This window comes from Doryrhamphus excisus, chromosome 5 (assembly GCF_030265055.1).
Source record: "Doryrhamphus excisus isolate RoL2022-K1 chromosome 5, RoL_Dexc_1.0, whole genome shotgun sequence".
Classification (NCBI taxonomy): Eukaryota; Metazoa; Chordata; class Actinopteri; order Syngnathiformes; family Syngnathidae; genus Doryrhamphus; species Doryrhamphus excisus.
Window position 1 is genome coordinate 11,580,182 of NC_080470.1, and position 16,117 is coordinate 11,596,298.

Here is a 16,117-nt window from a genome sequence, read left to right on the forward strand (position 1 = left end):
GTTATTATTTTTAGCCTACAGCCATGATCCCCTCTTTATCTGGACGTGTGCAATTGTAGCAGAGTGAGAGATAGTATGACTGCCTGTTCACCAACGACAACACTGCACATACAGTATTAACCACGGATCTTATCGATGGGGAATTACAAATCAAGACCATCACAGACGTGTACAGGTATTGGCTTTTGTTTTTGTAAGACTCAATTGCTTTTAGATGAGAAGTAAAGCGCCTATACTGGCATCTGAAAACTGATTCTACACGCACAATGACAATTTCTATGTCACTGAAGATGAATGGAAGAAGAAGGTGAGTGAGTCGTACTCTGTGATCCTGGAGAAGTTGGAGGATGACCTTCAGCTCAAAGACAGCGAACTTGTGGACCTCAGACTCGCATTCAGGTGACTCAACATGGAAGCTCAACAACGTCCACTACTTTTAGCTTGGCTGTGTCTTGTCTGTCTGGTTTGGGCATTCACTTGCCTGGCTGATATTGATTTTGTTGTGGTTCAGCTCAGACGAGGCATTTCAGAAGGTGAACTTGAACTACCGAACAGAGAAGGGCCTGTCCTTACTGCATCTCTGTTGCGTATGCGGAGGTATGTGCAGCCACCACACTCTATTAATAACTCATCAACAATGCACTCTGTATTGACTCTGACTGGAAGGACAGATTACTTGTGACTGACTTTTAACATTTAGTTTTTGTATTTGTTAAGGTTGTTGTACATGCAGATAGGTCCACAGATATTTGGACAATGACAGAGATTGGATTATTAATTGCCTCTGTCACACCAACACAATAGGGTTCAAACAAAACAAGATGTAAAACAAATGTAGGCTTCCAGCTTTAAATCAAGAGGGGCATACTGAATCTTCTGTTGTAGAAAACTTACTGTTTATATACTGTTACACACTTATCTGGGTCTGTGTTGTGCCTGTGCAACTATTATATAACCAAGACATTGCCAAATCATGACTACTGCAAAATGTGGCTGAGTTGTGATGCCACAGAACCACAATCGTGTACACAAAAAGGTATGCAGAGCTGCAGTGTTGTTGGATGCACAGATCATCACACATCAGGTATTTTGACACAAAGTAGTATGACATCTCCATCAGCAGTGCCCCCCCCCCACACACACACTCGTTCCCCTTAATCCAGTTCTGGTCAGATTTTGGTATTGAAGTAGGTCGTTCCAGGTTCTCAAAACAATATGCGTTCAAAAGAGTAATACATTTGCATTTCAAAAAGCCTCCTTGAAAAAAATCAAACTTCACAAATAGCTTGGCGTTATATTTGCAACCGGCTACATCCCTGCACAGGATGGTCTTGTTCATTCTTGTATATGTGACGGAGATGCTCAAATTTCTTTCCGCAACAGAGTGCCGCGGCCATCTTATTTATGTGTGTGTCTATATTTACAATTATGGCAATTCTTTTAAAATGAAATAACTCTAGCTTGACTTATTTAAAATTCTTTGTGATGGTGTATAAATGCAATAAAATCTCATGTCGCTGTGCAAATACTTATGGACCTAACTATATATTCTTTTGTGTGTGTGCCTTCAAGGTAACAAGGGACATATCAGCTCTTTAATGCTCAAAGGCCTACGTCCTTCCAGACTGACTAAGAATGGATTCACTGCACTCCACTTAGCTGCGTACAAGGTACAGGCTATATGGATATATTATGAGATGACCAGTGTTAAGATGACAAAAAGCATGCAGAAATGACAAATATGTAAGACAAAATATGCCTCCCCCGTGTGTGTGTGTGTGAGTGTGGGTGAGACAAAGGTGCTCTTGTGTCACGTGTGGTGGAAGCTGTGCAATCCCAAGTCTTAAAGTCTTTGGTGCCATGACAAAAATACCAGTGTGAACGCTAAGCGGACTGTACCAAAGTGCTCACCCTTTGTTTTATTTATTTTTAGTCCAGAGTAGAATACTGAACCTCAAGTGTGAATGCAGCCAGTGACAATGCAAGAAAATGTGTTAAGATATCATTTATAGGGGACAAGGGGACCTATTATGCTCATTTTCCACCCTTTGTATTGAGTTGTGGCCTCCAATAGAGCAGCTACACACATTAACCCGCACAGAAAACTTTTGAGATTTTCCAGAATCTGCACCTATTCCAGCTGTTTGTTTTGTGTGCTTCCTGCCAAAATGGTCTGTTTTAATTTATTCCACCACCGGCCCGCTTCTGGGCATGCCTATTCTGTTGTGGTCGGTCACACGCATAAAGTGCCTTATAACTATGAATCATATAAGGTCGTCCACTTCTCTGTGACATCACAAAGGGTCAGTTGTACCACGACTTTTGAAACCGAGCGTTTTGAGTCATCCCAAACTTCTTTTAGGGCTCACTTTCGAAATATGCAAACCTCATTATCTGAAACTTTGGCATCGATTAACAAGAATACAATATTCTAACTACATTTAAAGATCAGAAAAGTGGAAAAAGCATAATAAGTCCCCTTTAATACGGGTGTCATGTCACTTGATGCTTTTAGGACAATGGCGAGCTGGTTACTGCCCTTCTCCACGGGGGGTCAGATGTGCAGCAGCTGGGCTACGGTGCCCTCACTGCCTTGCATGTGGCCACACTTGCGGGACACCTTGAGGTGAGAGTGCACACGAAGTAGATGACCATCAGCACTTTGGTTTTCGACTCATCATTTATGCGTAGGCGGCAGATATTCTCCTCCAGCATGGAGCTTGTGTCAATGTCCAGGATGCTGTGTTTTTCACCCCACTACATATTGCATCCTATAACGGCAATGAGCAGGTACTGTACAGTGAGTCCACTTTGTAAGGAGAGTTAGAAGCACCCTAAATTTGTTTTCCTCACAGCTTGCCAAACTGCTGCTAAAGTTCGGGGCAGATGTAAATGCCAGTGGCGAAGTGGGGGATCGGCCATTGCATCTGGCTGCAGCCAAGGGTTTACTTGATATCATCACACTGCTGGTGGGGGAAGGAGGCAAGGCCAACGGTAAGACTTTAAGGCATCAATACATTCAACTGTGTTAGTGTCATAGCCACACTGGATTTGTCCAGTACCCATTACTGAATGATTTTGAATGCTTTATCAGGGGGGCATTTCAATCCCCTGAGGTATGGAAGGTACAGCAGTTTGAAAAAAAGAAAGAAAATCTTTGTTTTCTAATCTGGCAATCTTATACAGTTCAACAATAACATGAAATTATTATTTATTATGCACAGTTGTGGGTTAAATGTCTTTTAGTAACAGCAGGCAGGATCAAATGGTTTTGTGGGCTGCTTATGGGAATGGGCCATAGTTTGCCCACCCTTGCTATAAAATCCGGAATGATTAAGAATACTTCCCAGACAGTGGAGTGGGTAGGTTAAATTATGCGTCACATATTAGTTGTCTGGATTGCTGAATGTAAACGGTTACTTACGCACTTACTCTGACTACTTGCAAGTCATGTTGCCAGCTTGTATGTTAAAGTTTAAATGAAATACTTTGGAAGCAACTGGCGGGCTTAATTCAAACGCTTGGCGATCCGGATGTGACTCTGGGCCATAGTTGGCCCTCCCCTGCCCTAACAGTACTTTTTTCTTTGTCCTGTAAAATGCTAATTTGCTCATTTTTGTTTAAAAAAAAATCAGAAAACTCATCTCATTCAAGTAATATGTAAATAAGTACTATATAAATACTTTATAATACATGTAAAATGCACACAATTAATTTATTCCAAAGCCCAAAATCTTCACGTTTATGTCATTATGCTTCACTGGCAATGTTATTTCGTCAAGCGTGGTCACTTTGGCGCATTTGTTCGACGGTCTATGAATGATGCGTTCATGAACCGCATCATAATTGCTGTGAGATGCACACCTGAAAATTTTATATAAACTCCACACTGTGACTCATATTCCATCTGTTCATCAGTGATCTTACATCACAATTTCCATCCCTTTTCTATACCACTTGTCCTTAATATCAATAATTATTTAGACTTCTGTTTTGACTTTTTTCTGTCACAGAGATTACATTGTTTCTTGAACAGTTTACATATTAACTATACATTTATTTATTTATTAAATCAATATTGTTTGTGTAACTCTCTCCAGTAAACGCTCAGGACAATGAGGATCATGTGCCCCTCCACTTCTGTGCCCGCTTTGGACACCATGAGGTTGTACGCTTCCTCCTTCAGGGCAACTTCGACGCACAGCCTCATGCTACCAACATCTATGGGGACACACCATTACACTTGTAAAACGATTTTTGTAGTGTTGGTTAAAGGTCCATGTTGTTTTGAGGAAATGGGTTAATGTGACATTTTGTTAAATTTCACCAGGGCCTGCTACAATGGCAAATATGACGCTGTGAAGGAGATAATTCAGCTCTCTGGTGCAGAGAGTCTTACAAAGGAGAACATTTTCAGTGAAACAGCACTTCACAGGTATTGTCTGTATTCGTATTTCCTCAAATAGTGGCCTCAAGTCCATGGATTATTCCCTGGGTGCGCTGTCCATTTCAGCAAATACACCCATGACTAAATTAGTAATAATATTATTTTTTTTAATGCCCTAAATAAAAGTCTTACATCTTATAGATGCCCTGGTACTCTCTGATGGGTAAATGCATGCCACTGGCCACTTTAAGAGAAAATCTGATTTTATTATAGGCAAATTATACACATAACAGCCATAGCGCTATTCATGTCCCTCTCAGGTCTTAATAATGAGCTCTGATCTTACACTCCAGTGCATGCACCTATGGTAAAGACCTGGAGATGGTCAAATTCTTGTTGAGCCAGAATGCGATGAGCATCAACCACCAGGGCAGAGATGGACACACAGGTAACTTTTTTTGTTGTTGTAATCTTTCAAAAACAATTACAGAGCATTGTGACTGATTTTCACTCTCTGTCTTTAGCCCTGCACAGCGCCTGCTTCCACGGTCACATCCGCCTGGTGCAGTTCCTGCTGGACAATGGGGCGGACATGAACCTGGTTGCCTGCGACCCCAGCAGGTCAAGCGGGGAGAAGGATGAACAGACCTGCCTGATGTGGGCTTATGAGAAAGGTTTGTGAATAGGTCTCCTTGTCCACTATAAATTATATCTTAAAACATCCCAGCAAATGCTCCACTTAAATATTAATGTCTTATTGTGGTTGATTTCCACTGAAGGTCATGATGCTATTGTCACTTTACTGAAACACTACAAGCGCCCTGATGACTCTCCTTGCAATGAGTACTCGCAGCCAGGAGGGGGTGAGCGCCAGTTTGGGCAACCGGTCACGTGATGAAACTATCTAAATATGTCAACTCCCTTCCAGATGGTTCCTATGTTTCTGTACCATCTCCTCTGGGAAAGATCAAGAGTATGACAAAAGGTAGTCAAGTAGAGCGGATTTTCTTCTATTTCACTTCACTGCCATCTGACAAGTCACTGACACACACACACACACACACACACACACACACACACACACATATGTGGTGTTGCCCAGGGAAGCTGCTGATAAACACAACAACACTGAGGCGGTGTGAGCCATAGTATCAGTGTACAGTCACTGGGCACAACAATAGGTACACCTGCAAAATACAATCAATTACATGAGCTGTGTGCAAAAGTCCGACTTATCTAAAATAACTATACTGACACACTATTGTGTGTAAAATGTCACACAGTGCCTAATAGCATCAGCATTTCTCAACAGATTTATCAAAGAACAGAATATTCTGCTTGTTAAGTAAAATTAATCTATTACTTGTCTTTATTGTAATGCGTTTGTACATGAAAAAAACAGCAATTCCTCCTCACTGCCTCTATGGGGCACTGCATCACACAGTTGTTTGTAATGTTTTGCCCCTCTCATTACATATCAGAAACTGTCATTGCATTGTGCTGGTGTCCCTGATGAAATGTGTGTTAAAGTCTTGATTCTTTATTAAACAAGTTACCAGTATATAGCATTATAGTGCACTCATTAATCATCACCCGCAGTGCTATTTGTTTAAAGTGGCAGCCAACCATGCAATTACACTCTATTATTTTCAGGTGAAAATTTTGTTGCATGGCAACATTGCTGTTTTAGATATGCTTTGTTTTTCTTTATTTTTAACTTGAGAACTTCTGAAAAAGAACCAAAAAAAAAAGAACCCTGAGACTGCACTTTGGAAACAGCTGCCTTCCAGCAAGATTCACTCTAAACTTATATAGCCAATACGGCTCAGGAACTCATATTCATATTCAGTGCTTCTGTTGCAACAGTATATGAAAACAGAGGAATCCAAATAAAAACATTCACAAATGGAGGAAAACTGTTAACAAACTGACATATGTTAAAAATCTTATATTATTATAATAACACAGCAGTAACAGAGCCAATGTTGTAGTAATGGCAATGAGCTAACTACTCAGCCAGCATTAATACAGCGGATGAGTCTATTGTAAACAACAGCACAGCAAATATAGTTTGTCAAGAAACAGCTGATTGCAAGCAAAATTTTAAAGCGCATGAGCCTTTGTATTGAGTTGTGGTCTCCTATACGTAGAGCAGCTACACACAATAACCTGCACAGAAAACTTTTTAGATTTTCCATAATGTTCACCTATTCCAGCTGTGTTTCCTTTGATTTGTGCTTCCTGCCAAAATAGTCTGTTTTAACTTATTCCACCCACAGCTCTTTTTTTTTTTTTACTATGAAAACCATGAACGACATGTGTATTTGAGGGTTAATTTGTTTTGTGAATTCTTTTCAAGAACTTCTCATGATGGTAACAACAAGTGTTTTATCCTTTCCAGAAAAAGCAGAAGTGCTTCTTCTCAGGGCCAGCCTCCCCTCTCATTTCCATCTTCAGCTTTCTGAGTTGGAATTTAATGAAATAATTGGATCAGGTAACTGTTTATCGTCATGCATGTAGTCTTACAATGCGAGCAAATCTGACTTTGGTTCACCTGCACAGGCTCCTTCGGCAGAGTTTACAAAGGAAAGTGCCGGAACAAAATAGTTGCGATTAAACGGTAATTGTTTGCATTGTGTATATTTTCTTCGTTCATCCTTCTGTCATTACCAATAAAGTTTTTGTCATTGTTCCCTGCAGCTACAGAGCCAACACATACTGCTCCAAGTCAGACGTGGACATGTTCTGCCGAGAGGTGTCCATTCTCTGTCGCCTCAACCACCCCTGCATCATCCAGTTTGTAGGAGCGTGTTTGGACGACCCCAGCCAGTTTGCTATCGTCACCCAGTATATCTCCGGGGGTTCGCTCTTCTCCTTGCTGCACGAGCAGAAGAGGTGAGGAAGTCGCAGTTGCTCCTTTGTGGGACTGCTGAAAGTGAATTGTGAATGTATATTTAAACATTGTCTCATACTCCTTATAATGCTGTTTTGGAGTATAGTAATACTACTGTTTGCTTTATAGGGAGTATAGTACTGTACATTGGAGTACCTTGCAATTATTGTGATATTTATTTATGAATGACTAATAAAAGGACATTGGTAATACTAATCGTCAGCATGCTAATATGGTTGCCACTATTGTTATACTGACGAAAATAGTATACTAAGAGTAACAATAATGCTAAACTGACAATAGATATATCAGTGATAGTATGTACGTATGTACTCTGTGTATTTATGCGTATATATGTAAGTGTGCATGTGTGCATGCCTTACATATGTACATGTATGCATGTATGGATGTATGTATACTTGCAGACGTGTGTGTGTGTGTGTGTTTTTGTCACTGCGTGGCACCCAACACTGGACACCACAGCCCATGCAGGGAGGCCCAGACAACAGAGATGGCACACCCATGCACTCCCGAAAGTGAGACCATGCCCCACGCAGGGTGGGAGAGAGATGGGAGAGATGATACGGCTCTACAGCCATTTTAAACAGCCACTAAATTAATTTTGTCATTCCCTGGCTCAACACCACTGCATGGTCACATCTATTAATCAACCAATCGGAAAACCCCTGAATTTTAATATTTCATCTTAACCAGACATTTTGTACAATCTGGGGGACCAGTTTGGGGAAAAACCATTTCAGTTCTGGTATGGCTGTGCTCCTGGTAGTTTCGGTTATCCAAGAGCATGACCCAGCAGACAAATCAACCTTGGGTCTCATTATCTACCCTGGAAGCATCCCCTCACCAGTCCCTCCACTTTAGCCGGCATCTTCATTGACCCAGATCAAGTGTTTTGCTAACTGCGTGCGATCCCAGGTGCAGCCCCAGATATTGACTGATCAATGTCAAGAGCTATGTGTGTGTGATTGGCAGTGGGAGGCCATTGATCTGGCACTAAGTGGCTGCTGTTTTAATGATGTGTCGATGGGCAGGCTTATTGATCTGCAGTCCAAGCTCATCATCGCCATCGACGTAGCCAAGGGAATGGAGTACCTGCACAACCTCACCCAGCCTATCATCCACAGAGACCTCAACAGGCATGTGTCTCAGTAATAGCACACTTTGCGGAAATTGCTGTTGTTGTCTTTATATATATATATATATATATATATATGTATATATATATATATATATATATATATATACATATATATAAATATATAAATGCCATCTGTGCTCTCTTCAGTCACAATATTCTTCTCTATGAGGACGGACATGCTGTTGTGGCAGATTTTGGAGGTAGGACAAATTTGGCAGTGGTGTGATTAGAGTTCAGCAATGCTTTTATTTAAGTGAGCCGGCAGCCATGTTTGCGTCTAGAACAGTGTTTTTAACATGTTTCACAGTCCTGTACCTCTTCAGACATTAGACCATGTACCCCTGATTCCTGAACACTTACTAAACATAAACCACACTAAAACAGTTTATTTTAAAACATTTAATTAATTATTGTTATCATATAATTATAACATAGTTTATTACTTTGAAAAAGGAAATATTTACAGAAGAGCATGTCCTCCTTAACTGTCTTTTCATGAATGTACGCACATACACAAGGCCATGTGCCAGTGTATCTAGTCGATCAGTGGATCTAATTACAGGCCCATGCAGGTCAGAAAATGCACAAATCGGTCAAAACCCTATCTAAGAAGACCAGCTCTCATTTCACACTCAACATATATGAATTATTCAATATTAAACACTTTTAATGTACAACTCAATTATCAAACTTATTTGTTTATATAACACAGATCAATGAACAAATTCTGGCTCTGTCTGTTGTTTTCTTATGCACTGTACAGCCTTCGCTGTTTACATGAGGGGTTCAGGTCCATTACGTATTTGTCAGTTTTAAGGGGACATATTGTGCTTATTTTGCGGCCCTTTGTTGAGTTGTGGATTCCTATAGAGCAGTTACACATGATAACCTGCACAAAAAGCTTTGCTTAAAAATGTTAATCCTGCCAGTGCGACAGACATCTTAAAAGCCATAACTCATGCAAGACATGACGGAGAAACAAAGTCATAGGCCACATTAAGTACGCAAAAGTGCACAAAAATGTAATCATTAACATATAAAAACTTGTTTTTGCAATAAGCAATACAGTAGAATGCAAGTAAAAATTCCACTACATTCCTTTTGTAGTTTACCATTTGATTTTTTTAGAGTAATTGAGCATAGTAAAGTAATTGAGGATTGCAAATAGCAAATGTTGATACTAAAAATAACTGCATGTTTCGCAGAGTCCCGATTTCTCCAGTCTGTGGATGAGGACAACATGACCAAGCAGCCAGGGGTCAGTCAGTTCTTATTCTTGGCTGTTGGTTGTAAAGATGTTGACAATATATGCAAGTGTTGTTTGCATTACCTTTGGATAAACCTTGGGCCTGCCTGCACCTGCGATCAATTACTCCCCAGCAAACCAAACTGCCGTCATGCAGATTTTGTATAAATGTGATGATTCATCATGACCCAGGATGCTTAGCCTGCAATTCGGTGTTAAGTGGGTTGTATCTCTTGAGAGCTGCCAGTTGTAAGGAACGAGTTGTCCTTGCACAATTGCACTATTGTTTACCAGAACTGAGCCAACATGTTGGTGTCATAGTGACCATTGGATGTTTTTTTTTTCTTGTTGCTAATGATTACACCATATGTTTTTTGTGAAGAACCTGCGGTGGATGGCTCCTGAGGTCTTCACCCAGTGTACTCGCTACTCGGTCAAAGCAGACATGTTCAGCTATGCCCTCTGTTTGTGGGAGCTGCTCACTGGAGAGATTCCCTTCGCACACTTGAAACCTGGTACAGACATTTGAAATTTTCTACTATCATATTTCAGTGTTGATTGGCTTATATAGAGAGCATAGCCCTTACCTTCAAATTGCAAACTCTTTCTTGTCTTGTTGCCATTAGCTGCTGCAGCAGCGGATATGGCCTATCATCACATTCGGCCTCCTGTTGGTTACTCCATCCCCAAACCCATTTCTGCACTTCTGATGAGAGGATGGAACGCATGTCCAGAGGTATGTTTCTTAAAGTGAATCTTCTCAAGGGCCAACAGAAATGTATTTTACTATCCACTAAAATGACTCAACATATTGTGTGAATAGCTGGTAATACAAGTGAGTAGCAAGATAATTGTGTCTTGGTTGGTGGTAGCGTTATACAAATGCTGTTGACACTGGAGAGCTACGGTTCATAGACGGAAACATGAATTACTGGTAGCTCATGAGCTGCTGGTTGGAGACCCCTGACTTTTGTAGACCAGGCGCAATGCAGTGAGCAACGCAGTCTGGTGCAGCACTGCGCACCCACGCCTCCAAATGGCAAACAGAAGGATTCAAATGCGCTAACCTCATTAACACATTTAACACAAGAATACAACATTGTACTACATTTATAGGTCAGAAAAGTCTAAAAAGCAGAATAGGTCCCCTTTAAGTCATTATCAATTCCTATACCAACAAAACTAGAAAGTGGGGTTAGGCAGCTGTCCTCGGGAGTGTGACCAAACACAGCAAAGTGGGCATGCCTAGAGGCAGGTCGTGGGTGGAGTGAATTTTTGCAGGAAGCAGGAAATCCTAGGAAATACAGCCGGAAAAGGTTCAGATTCTGGAAGATCTAAAAACCATTCTTAATGGGTTATTGTGTGTAGCTGCTCAATACAACTCAATACAAAGAGCGGAAAATGAGCATAATAGGTCCCCTTTAATTATGCTGTGACTAACATGGGCAAAAGATGCTGAGTCAGCTGCATTCAGCAGTAATGAATGACACATCATATCCCCAGATGACACATTATTGCATGCCGGTGCAAAATTAAGTGCATGCATGACATGGATTCTCTGACACCCTGTGCCATATTTTTCATCCCCCACTTCCTCATTATGAAACAGTACAGCATGCTGGCACATTTCTCTCTCTGACTTCCTGATGATTTAATATCATGGAAATAGATCCCTCCGGTATAGCACTACTATTTTTTTAACAAGGGTGAGCGCTTAATAGGTCATTACAACAGCCCTCGTGGGGGTTAAAAGAAGAGTGTCCTGTGACAAATATTGACTTTGCATGGTCACATAATTTTATCACTAGGATTTACTAAGATTTGATACAGAAGTAATTAGTATAAAGTATTTTCTATCCATCCATTATTTGTATATATCCTCATGCCAGCAGATTTTGGCCTTTACTGTGTTAGGTTATGCAATTTCTGTGTTGTTGGCTCCTTAATGCTTCTGTTGCTGGGAAAATAGATTAGTAGGAACATAATATAGTTTTTACCCTTTGCTGTGACTTCCTGATAATCTGCTACTTTGTTATAATAGTAGATAATGCATGATGACTGTGATGTAATATGACACAAAAATCAATACAAATATCAAAGATTTTGCCCTTTCTGTTTCTAAAATTTGTAGTCAATGTTTGTCTTGCATGTTGATTCAAAGCAGCTGAACTTTTGGGCTGTTGTGTGATGTATAATTGAACATCTCAGGGGTGGCTGTGTTTTATCTTTATGCTGGCATTTGAAGCTGAGGTCACCTTTTTGCTTCATGTGTACCGTATGTGCTAGGAGTTCTTGAATGAGCAGAGCATCCGATTGTTGTTTGTCAGTTAGTGTCGCCATTCTGCCTTGAAATCCAAATTGAAAACAAATATCATTTCAGGACCGTCCAGAGTTTTCTGAAGTGGTCACCAACCTGGAGGAGTGCTTATGCAATGTTGAGGTATATTATACATTATTCTGTAATGATTATGTTTGTTGATGTTTGGTGTTTAATTGAATAGAGTTGTTCATTGGAGTATTTATGTTATGTTTGTATCCCAGCTGATGTCACCTGCCTCTAGCAACAGCAGTGGCTCCCTGTCGCCTTCCTCATCATCGGACTGTCTCCTCGCCAGAGCTGGACCTAGCCGGGGTCACGTGGCTGCGCTGCGGTCGAGGTTTGAGCTGGAATATGCTCTCAACACTCGAGCTTACGCCTTCTGGAGCCAGAGGTCAGAATAAGTCTTGATACATACACAAACTACAGCTGCAGTTGTCTTACACTGATAGTGACTCTTTCTGCTATTATACAAAGTCAGGATGGATTTTGTTCATTTTGACCCAGTGTGCAAAAATGGGTGCCACTGCTATGGCAACATAAGGTTTTTCCTGTTTGAAGTATTACACTGGAATAGTTCCAAAAGTGCATGATATGCTGCCATCACGCCAATGCTAATTGACAGCAAGTAAATCTGTTTTGATGATCAAAATTAGTCTACAACATCATGCCTGCTCATACACAAACCAACACAAACCCAACACAAACTCCAATTAAATGTATTCATTTGCTATGCCAGTAACAAATTGACCAGTTTGGGTAAACTTGACTTCTTTGGCCGACCCTGAACACCCTATACGTGCTTTCCATTGAGGTGCAACCTTGTAGGGTTATTATTGGACAGTGCTGTCCAATCGGTACCTTCCCTAGCACACCACCTAAAAATAGACACGACCTTTCTCCAGTTCAAAAAATGTTAATCCAGCCATATGGACATGGACATGCTTACACGACAGGTGATGACTAATCTGACAATCTAGATGAGTTTTCATCGAAAGACACATGAAGCAGTCACATCATCAATGTTGAATGTTTTGTATTGACTCAATGTAGTAGGTTACATGACTGTTGTCTACGACCATGTTTTTATAGCTTATGCTGTATGCTGCTTCAATGTGTTTTTTAATTTCAGTGAGCGGAGGCGAGCATCTGGAGGCCTCTCACTGGAGGAAATAAGAAGGAGCATGCAGTTTTCTCCCATTGATCGCAATGGTTTGTCCACTTTTACGATCATAATTAATTTGTTGTACTGATTTAATTTGATTCGGACCGGAATCCAGGTGTAGTCTGTTTGTCACTGTTAGAAGTCTTCCCTCAAATACTGCAGCCTTCCTTTTTGTAGAAAATATTATCAGGGATCAAGTTTTATTTACAGTGAAGAAAATAAGTATTTGAACACCCTGCTATTTTGCTATTTCTCCCACTTAGAAATCATGGAGGGGTCTGAAATTTTCATCGTAGGTGCATGTCCACTGTGAGAGAGATAAACTAAAAAGAAAAATCCAGAAATCACAATGCATGATTTTTTAACAATTTATTTGTGTGATACAGCTGCAAATAAGTATTTGAACACCTGAGAAAATGAATGTTAATATTTGGTACAGTAGCCTTTGTTTGCTATTACAGAGGTCAAACGTTTCCTGTAGTTTTTCACCAGGTTTGCACACACTGCAGGAGGGATCTTGGCCCACTCCTCCACACAGATCTTCTCTAGATCAGTCAGGTTTCTGGGCTGTCGCTGAGAAACACGGAGTTTGAGCTCCCTCCAAAGATTTTCGATTGGGTTCAGGTCTGGAGACTGGCTGGGCCATGCTAGAACCTTGATATGCTTCTTACGGAGCCACTCCTTGGTTTTCCTGGCTGTGTGCTTCGGGTCGTTGTCGTGTTGGAAGACCCAGCCACGACCCATCTTCAATGCTCTGACAGAGGGAAGGAGGTTGTTCCCCAAAATCTCACAATACACGGCCCCAGTCATCCTCTCTTTAATGCAGTGCACTCGTCCTGTCCCATGTGCAGAAAAACACCCCCAAAGCATGATGCTACCACCCCCATGCTTCACAGTAGGGATGGTGTTCTTCGGATTGTACTCTTCATTCTTCTTCCTCCAAACACGCTTATTGGAATTATGACCAAAAAGTTCTATTTTGGTCTCATCTGACCATAAAACTTTCTCCCATGACTCCTCTGTATCATCCAAATGGTCATATGCAAACTTAAGACGGGCCTTGACATGTGCTGGTTTAAGCAGGGGAACCTTTCGTGCCATGCATGATTTCACATCATGACGTCTTAGTGTATTACCTACAGTAACCTTGGAAACGGTGGTCCCAGCTCTTTTCAGGTCATTGACCAAGTCCTGTCGTGTAGTTCTGGGCTGATTCCTCACCTTTCTTAGAATCATTGAGACCCCACGAGGTGATATCTTGCATGGGGCTCCACTCCGATTGAGATTGACCGTCATGTTTAGCTTCTTCCATTTTCTAATGATAGCTCCAACAGTGGACCTTTTTTCACCAAGCTGCTTGGTAATTGCTCCGTAGCCCTTTCCAGCCTTGTGGAGGTGTACAATTTTGTCTCTGGTGTCTTTGGACAGCTCTTTGGTCTTCGCCATGTTACAAGTTAAAGTCTTACTGATTGTATGGGGTGGACAGGTGTCTTTATGCAGCTAACGACCTCAAACAGGTGCATCTGATTCAGGATGATACATGGAGTGCAGGTGGACTTCTAATGGGCAGACTAACAGGTCTTTCAGGGTCAGAATTCTAGATGATACACAGGTGTTCAAATACTTATTTGCAGCTGTATCACACAAATAAATTGTTAAAAAATCATGCATTGTGATTTCTGGATTTTTCTTTTTAGTTTATCTCTCTCACAGTGGACATGCACCTACGATGAAAATTTCAGACCCCTCCATGATTTCTAAGTGGGAGAAATAGCAAAATAGCAGGGTGTTCAAATACTTATTTTCTTCACTGTATGGTTTTATGGTTGTCATCCCTTTTCTCCTTTCACATTATGCATACCTTTCGTCTTTATTTAATCACTTAGGTCTGTGCACTTATTTATTTGCTATACTTTTTTACCCCTTTTATATTAATGTACTGTAAATGCTTCAATTAACGCGTCTATTGAATTAACCACAAAGTCTCCTATAGTCACTGGGTGCACAGGCAAAAAACATAGTCATGGCTGTAGGCAACCACAAGAGTAGTTTTTCACTGGTCAGCAACAGCTTCCAACAGCTTAATGTAACCCTACATGTGCTTTAAAATGAAGCTGCTCAACCCTTGGTGTGAAACTCATACGTGTTACACTTCCAGTACTGTTGTGAACAATGAATGCATAAGGCGCATTAATGCTGACTGAGCAGTTTGCTTCTTTCGCAGTTGAAACATAGGTTCTGTTGCTGCGGTGTTGTACCATGTACTTGTTAGTATATGACCATGTGTTAAAAGAGAGGTGTTTTCCATTCCACTTTTCATGCATGTCGATTATTATTAAAGTAAGAAAATTCACAACATATATAGTAATTCTCATTTAGGAAACAACGCCCCTTGTCCAATTATTACCTGCTTGCATTTAATGCAGACATCTTTGCAATGTAGGTAGAAAATTAAAAATGCCCTGGTTATAATTAGAGCTCTTACAGTATTTGATGTATTTGAATAAAGTTATTATTTTATATAATTGATTTGATTGTTTTTTTTCTTTATTTTGCAGGTTATGTATCAGATCCCATGAGCACCATGCGATTCTGCTCATCCTTTAGCAGCAATGGCAGCTTTGAAGACAGTAACTAACCCTCATGTACAACACACATTTATTTGTTCTCTTATTTCTTCTACTCATATTTGTCATCCTTTAGCAGCAAATGCAGCTTTGATGACAGAAACTAACCCTCATTGTGACACACATTTATCTGTTCTCTTATTTCTTCTACTTTTGACTGGTGAGGCTGTAAATACTGTGTAATGTGTCGGTTTGCTCAATTTGAATTTTCAATACGTCTCACTATTTATCATATTCTTAATATTTCTTAAAATAATTAATAAAAATGTGATATGTTTACTGTATTTTGTGGTTTGTGTACTTGTAATTTTTCCAAATGAACA

General features: G+C 40.5%; 1 protein-coding gene across 3 annotated transcripts; it reads left to right on the top strand.

Annotated features, from left to right (window-relative positions):
• The first annotated feature begins 27 nt into the window (after nucleotides 1-27).
• On the top strand, nucleotides 28-16,112 carry tnni3k (TNNI3 interacting kinase). 3 transcript variants are annotated; one of them, XM_058074493.1, is made up of 25 exons: nucleotides 28-175; nucleotides 291-399; nucleotides 517-597; nucleotides 1,573-1,670; nucleotides 2,516-2,626; nucleotides 2,692-2,790; nucleotides 2,856-2,994; nucleotides 4,101-4,245; nucleotides 4,331-4,435; nucleotides 4,741-4,835; nucleotides 4,912-5,061; nucleotides 5,167-5,250; nucleotides 5,316-5,372; nucleotides 6,789-6,881; nucleotides 6,950-7,007; nucleotides 7,088-7,282; nucleotides 8,333-8,437; nucleotides 8,587-8,639; nucleotides 9,645-9,697; nucleotides 10,068-10,200; nucleotides 10,312-10,421; nucleotides 12,066-12,125; nucleotides 12,227-12,396; nucleotides 13,135-13,214; nucleotides 15,726-16,112. In XM_058074493.1, the coding sequence occupies exons 2-25, from the start codon at nucleotides 348-350 to the stop codon at nucleotides 15,803-15,805; spliced, it is 2,406 nt and encodes an 801-aa protein (XP_057930476.1). In that variant the 5' UTR covers nucleotides 28-175; nucleotides 291-347; the 3' UTR covers nucleotides 15,806-16,112. The 3 variants fall into 3 exon arrangements, with proteins under 3 accessions (XP_057930476.1, XP_057930474.1, XP_057930475.1); XM_058074491.1 differs by having other exon boundaries at nucleotides 512-597; nucleotides 15,726-16,110; XM_058074492.1 differs by lacking the exon at nucleotides 2,692-2,790 and having other exon boundaries at nucleotides 512-597; nucleotides 15,726-16,111.
• The last annotated feature ends 5 nt before the right edge of the window (nucleotides 16,113-16,117 follow it).

Coding starts and splice junctions, on each gene's coding strand:
- tnni3k (XM_058074491.1), top strand. CDS start 136: ATGGGGAATTACAAATCAAGACCATCACAGACGTGTACAG. Junction 400..511: donor GACCTCAGACTCGCATTCAG/GTGACTCAACAT, acceptor GTTGTGGTTCAG/CTCAGACGAGGCATTTCAGA. Junction 5,062..5,166: donor GATGTGGGCTTATGAGAAAG/GTTTGTGAATAG, acceptor TTTCCACTGAAG/GTCATGATGCTATTGTCACT.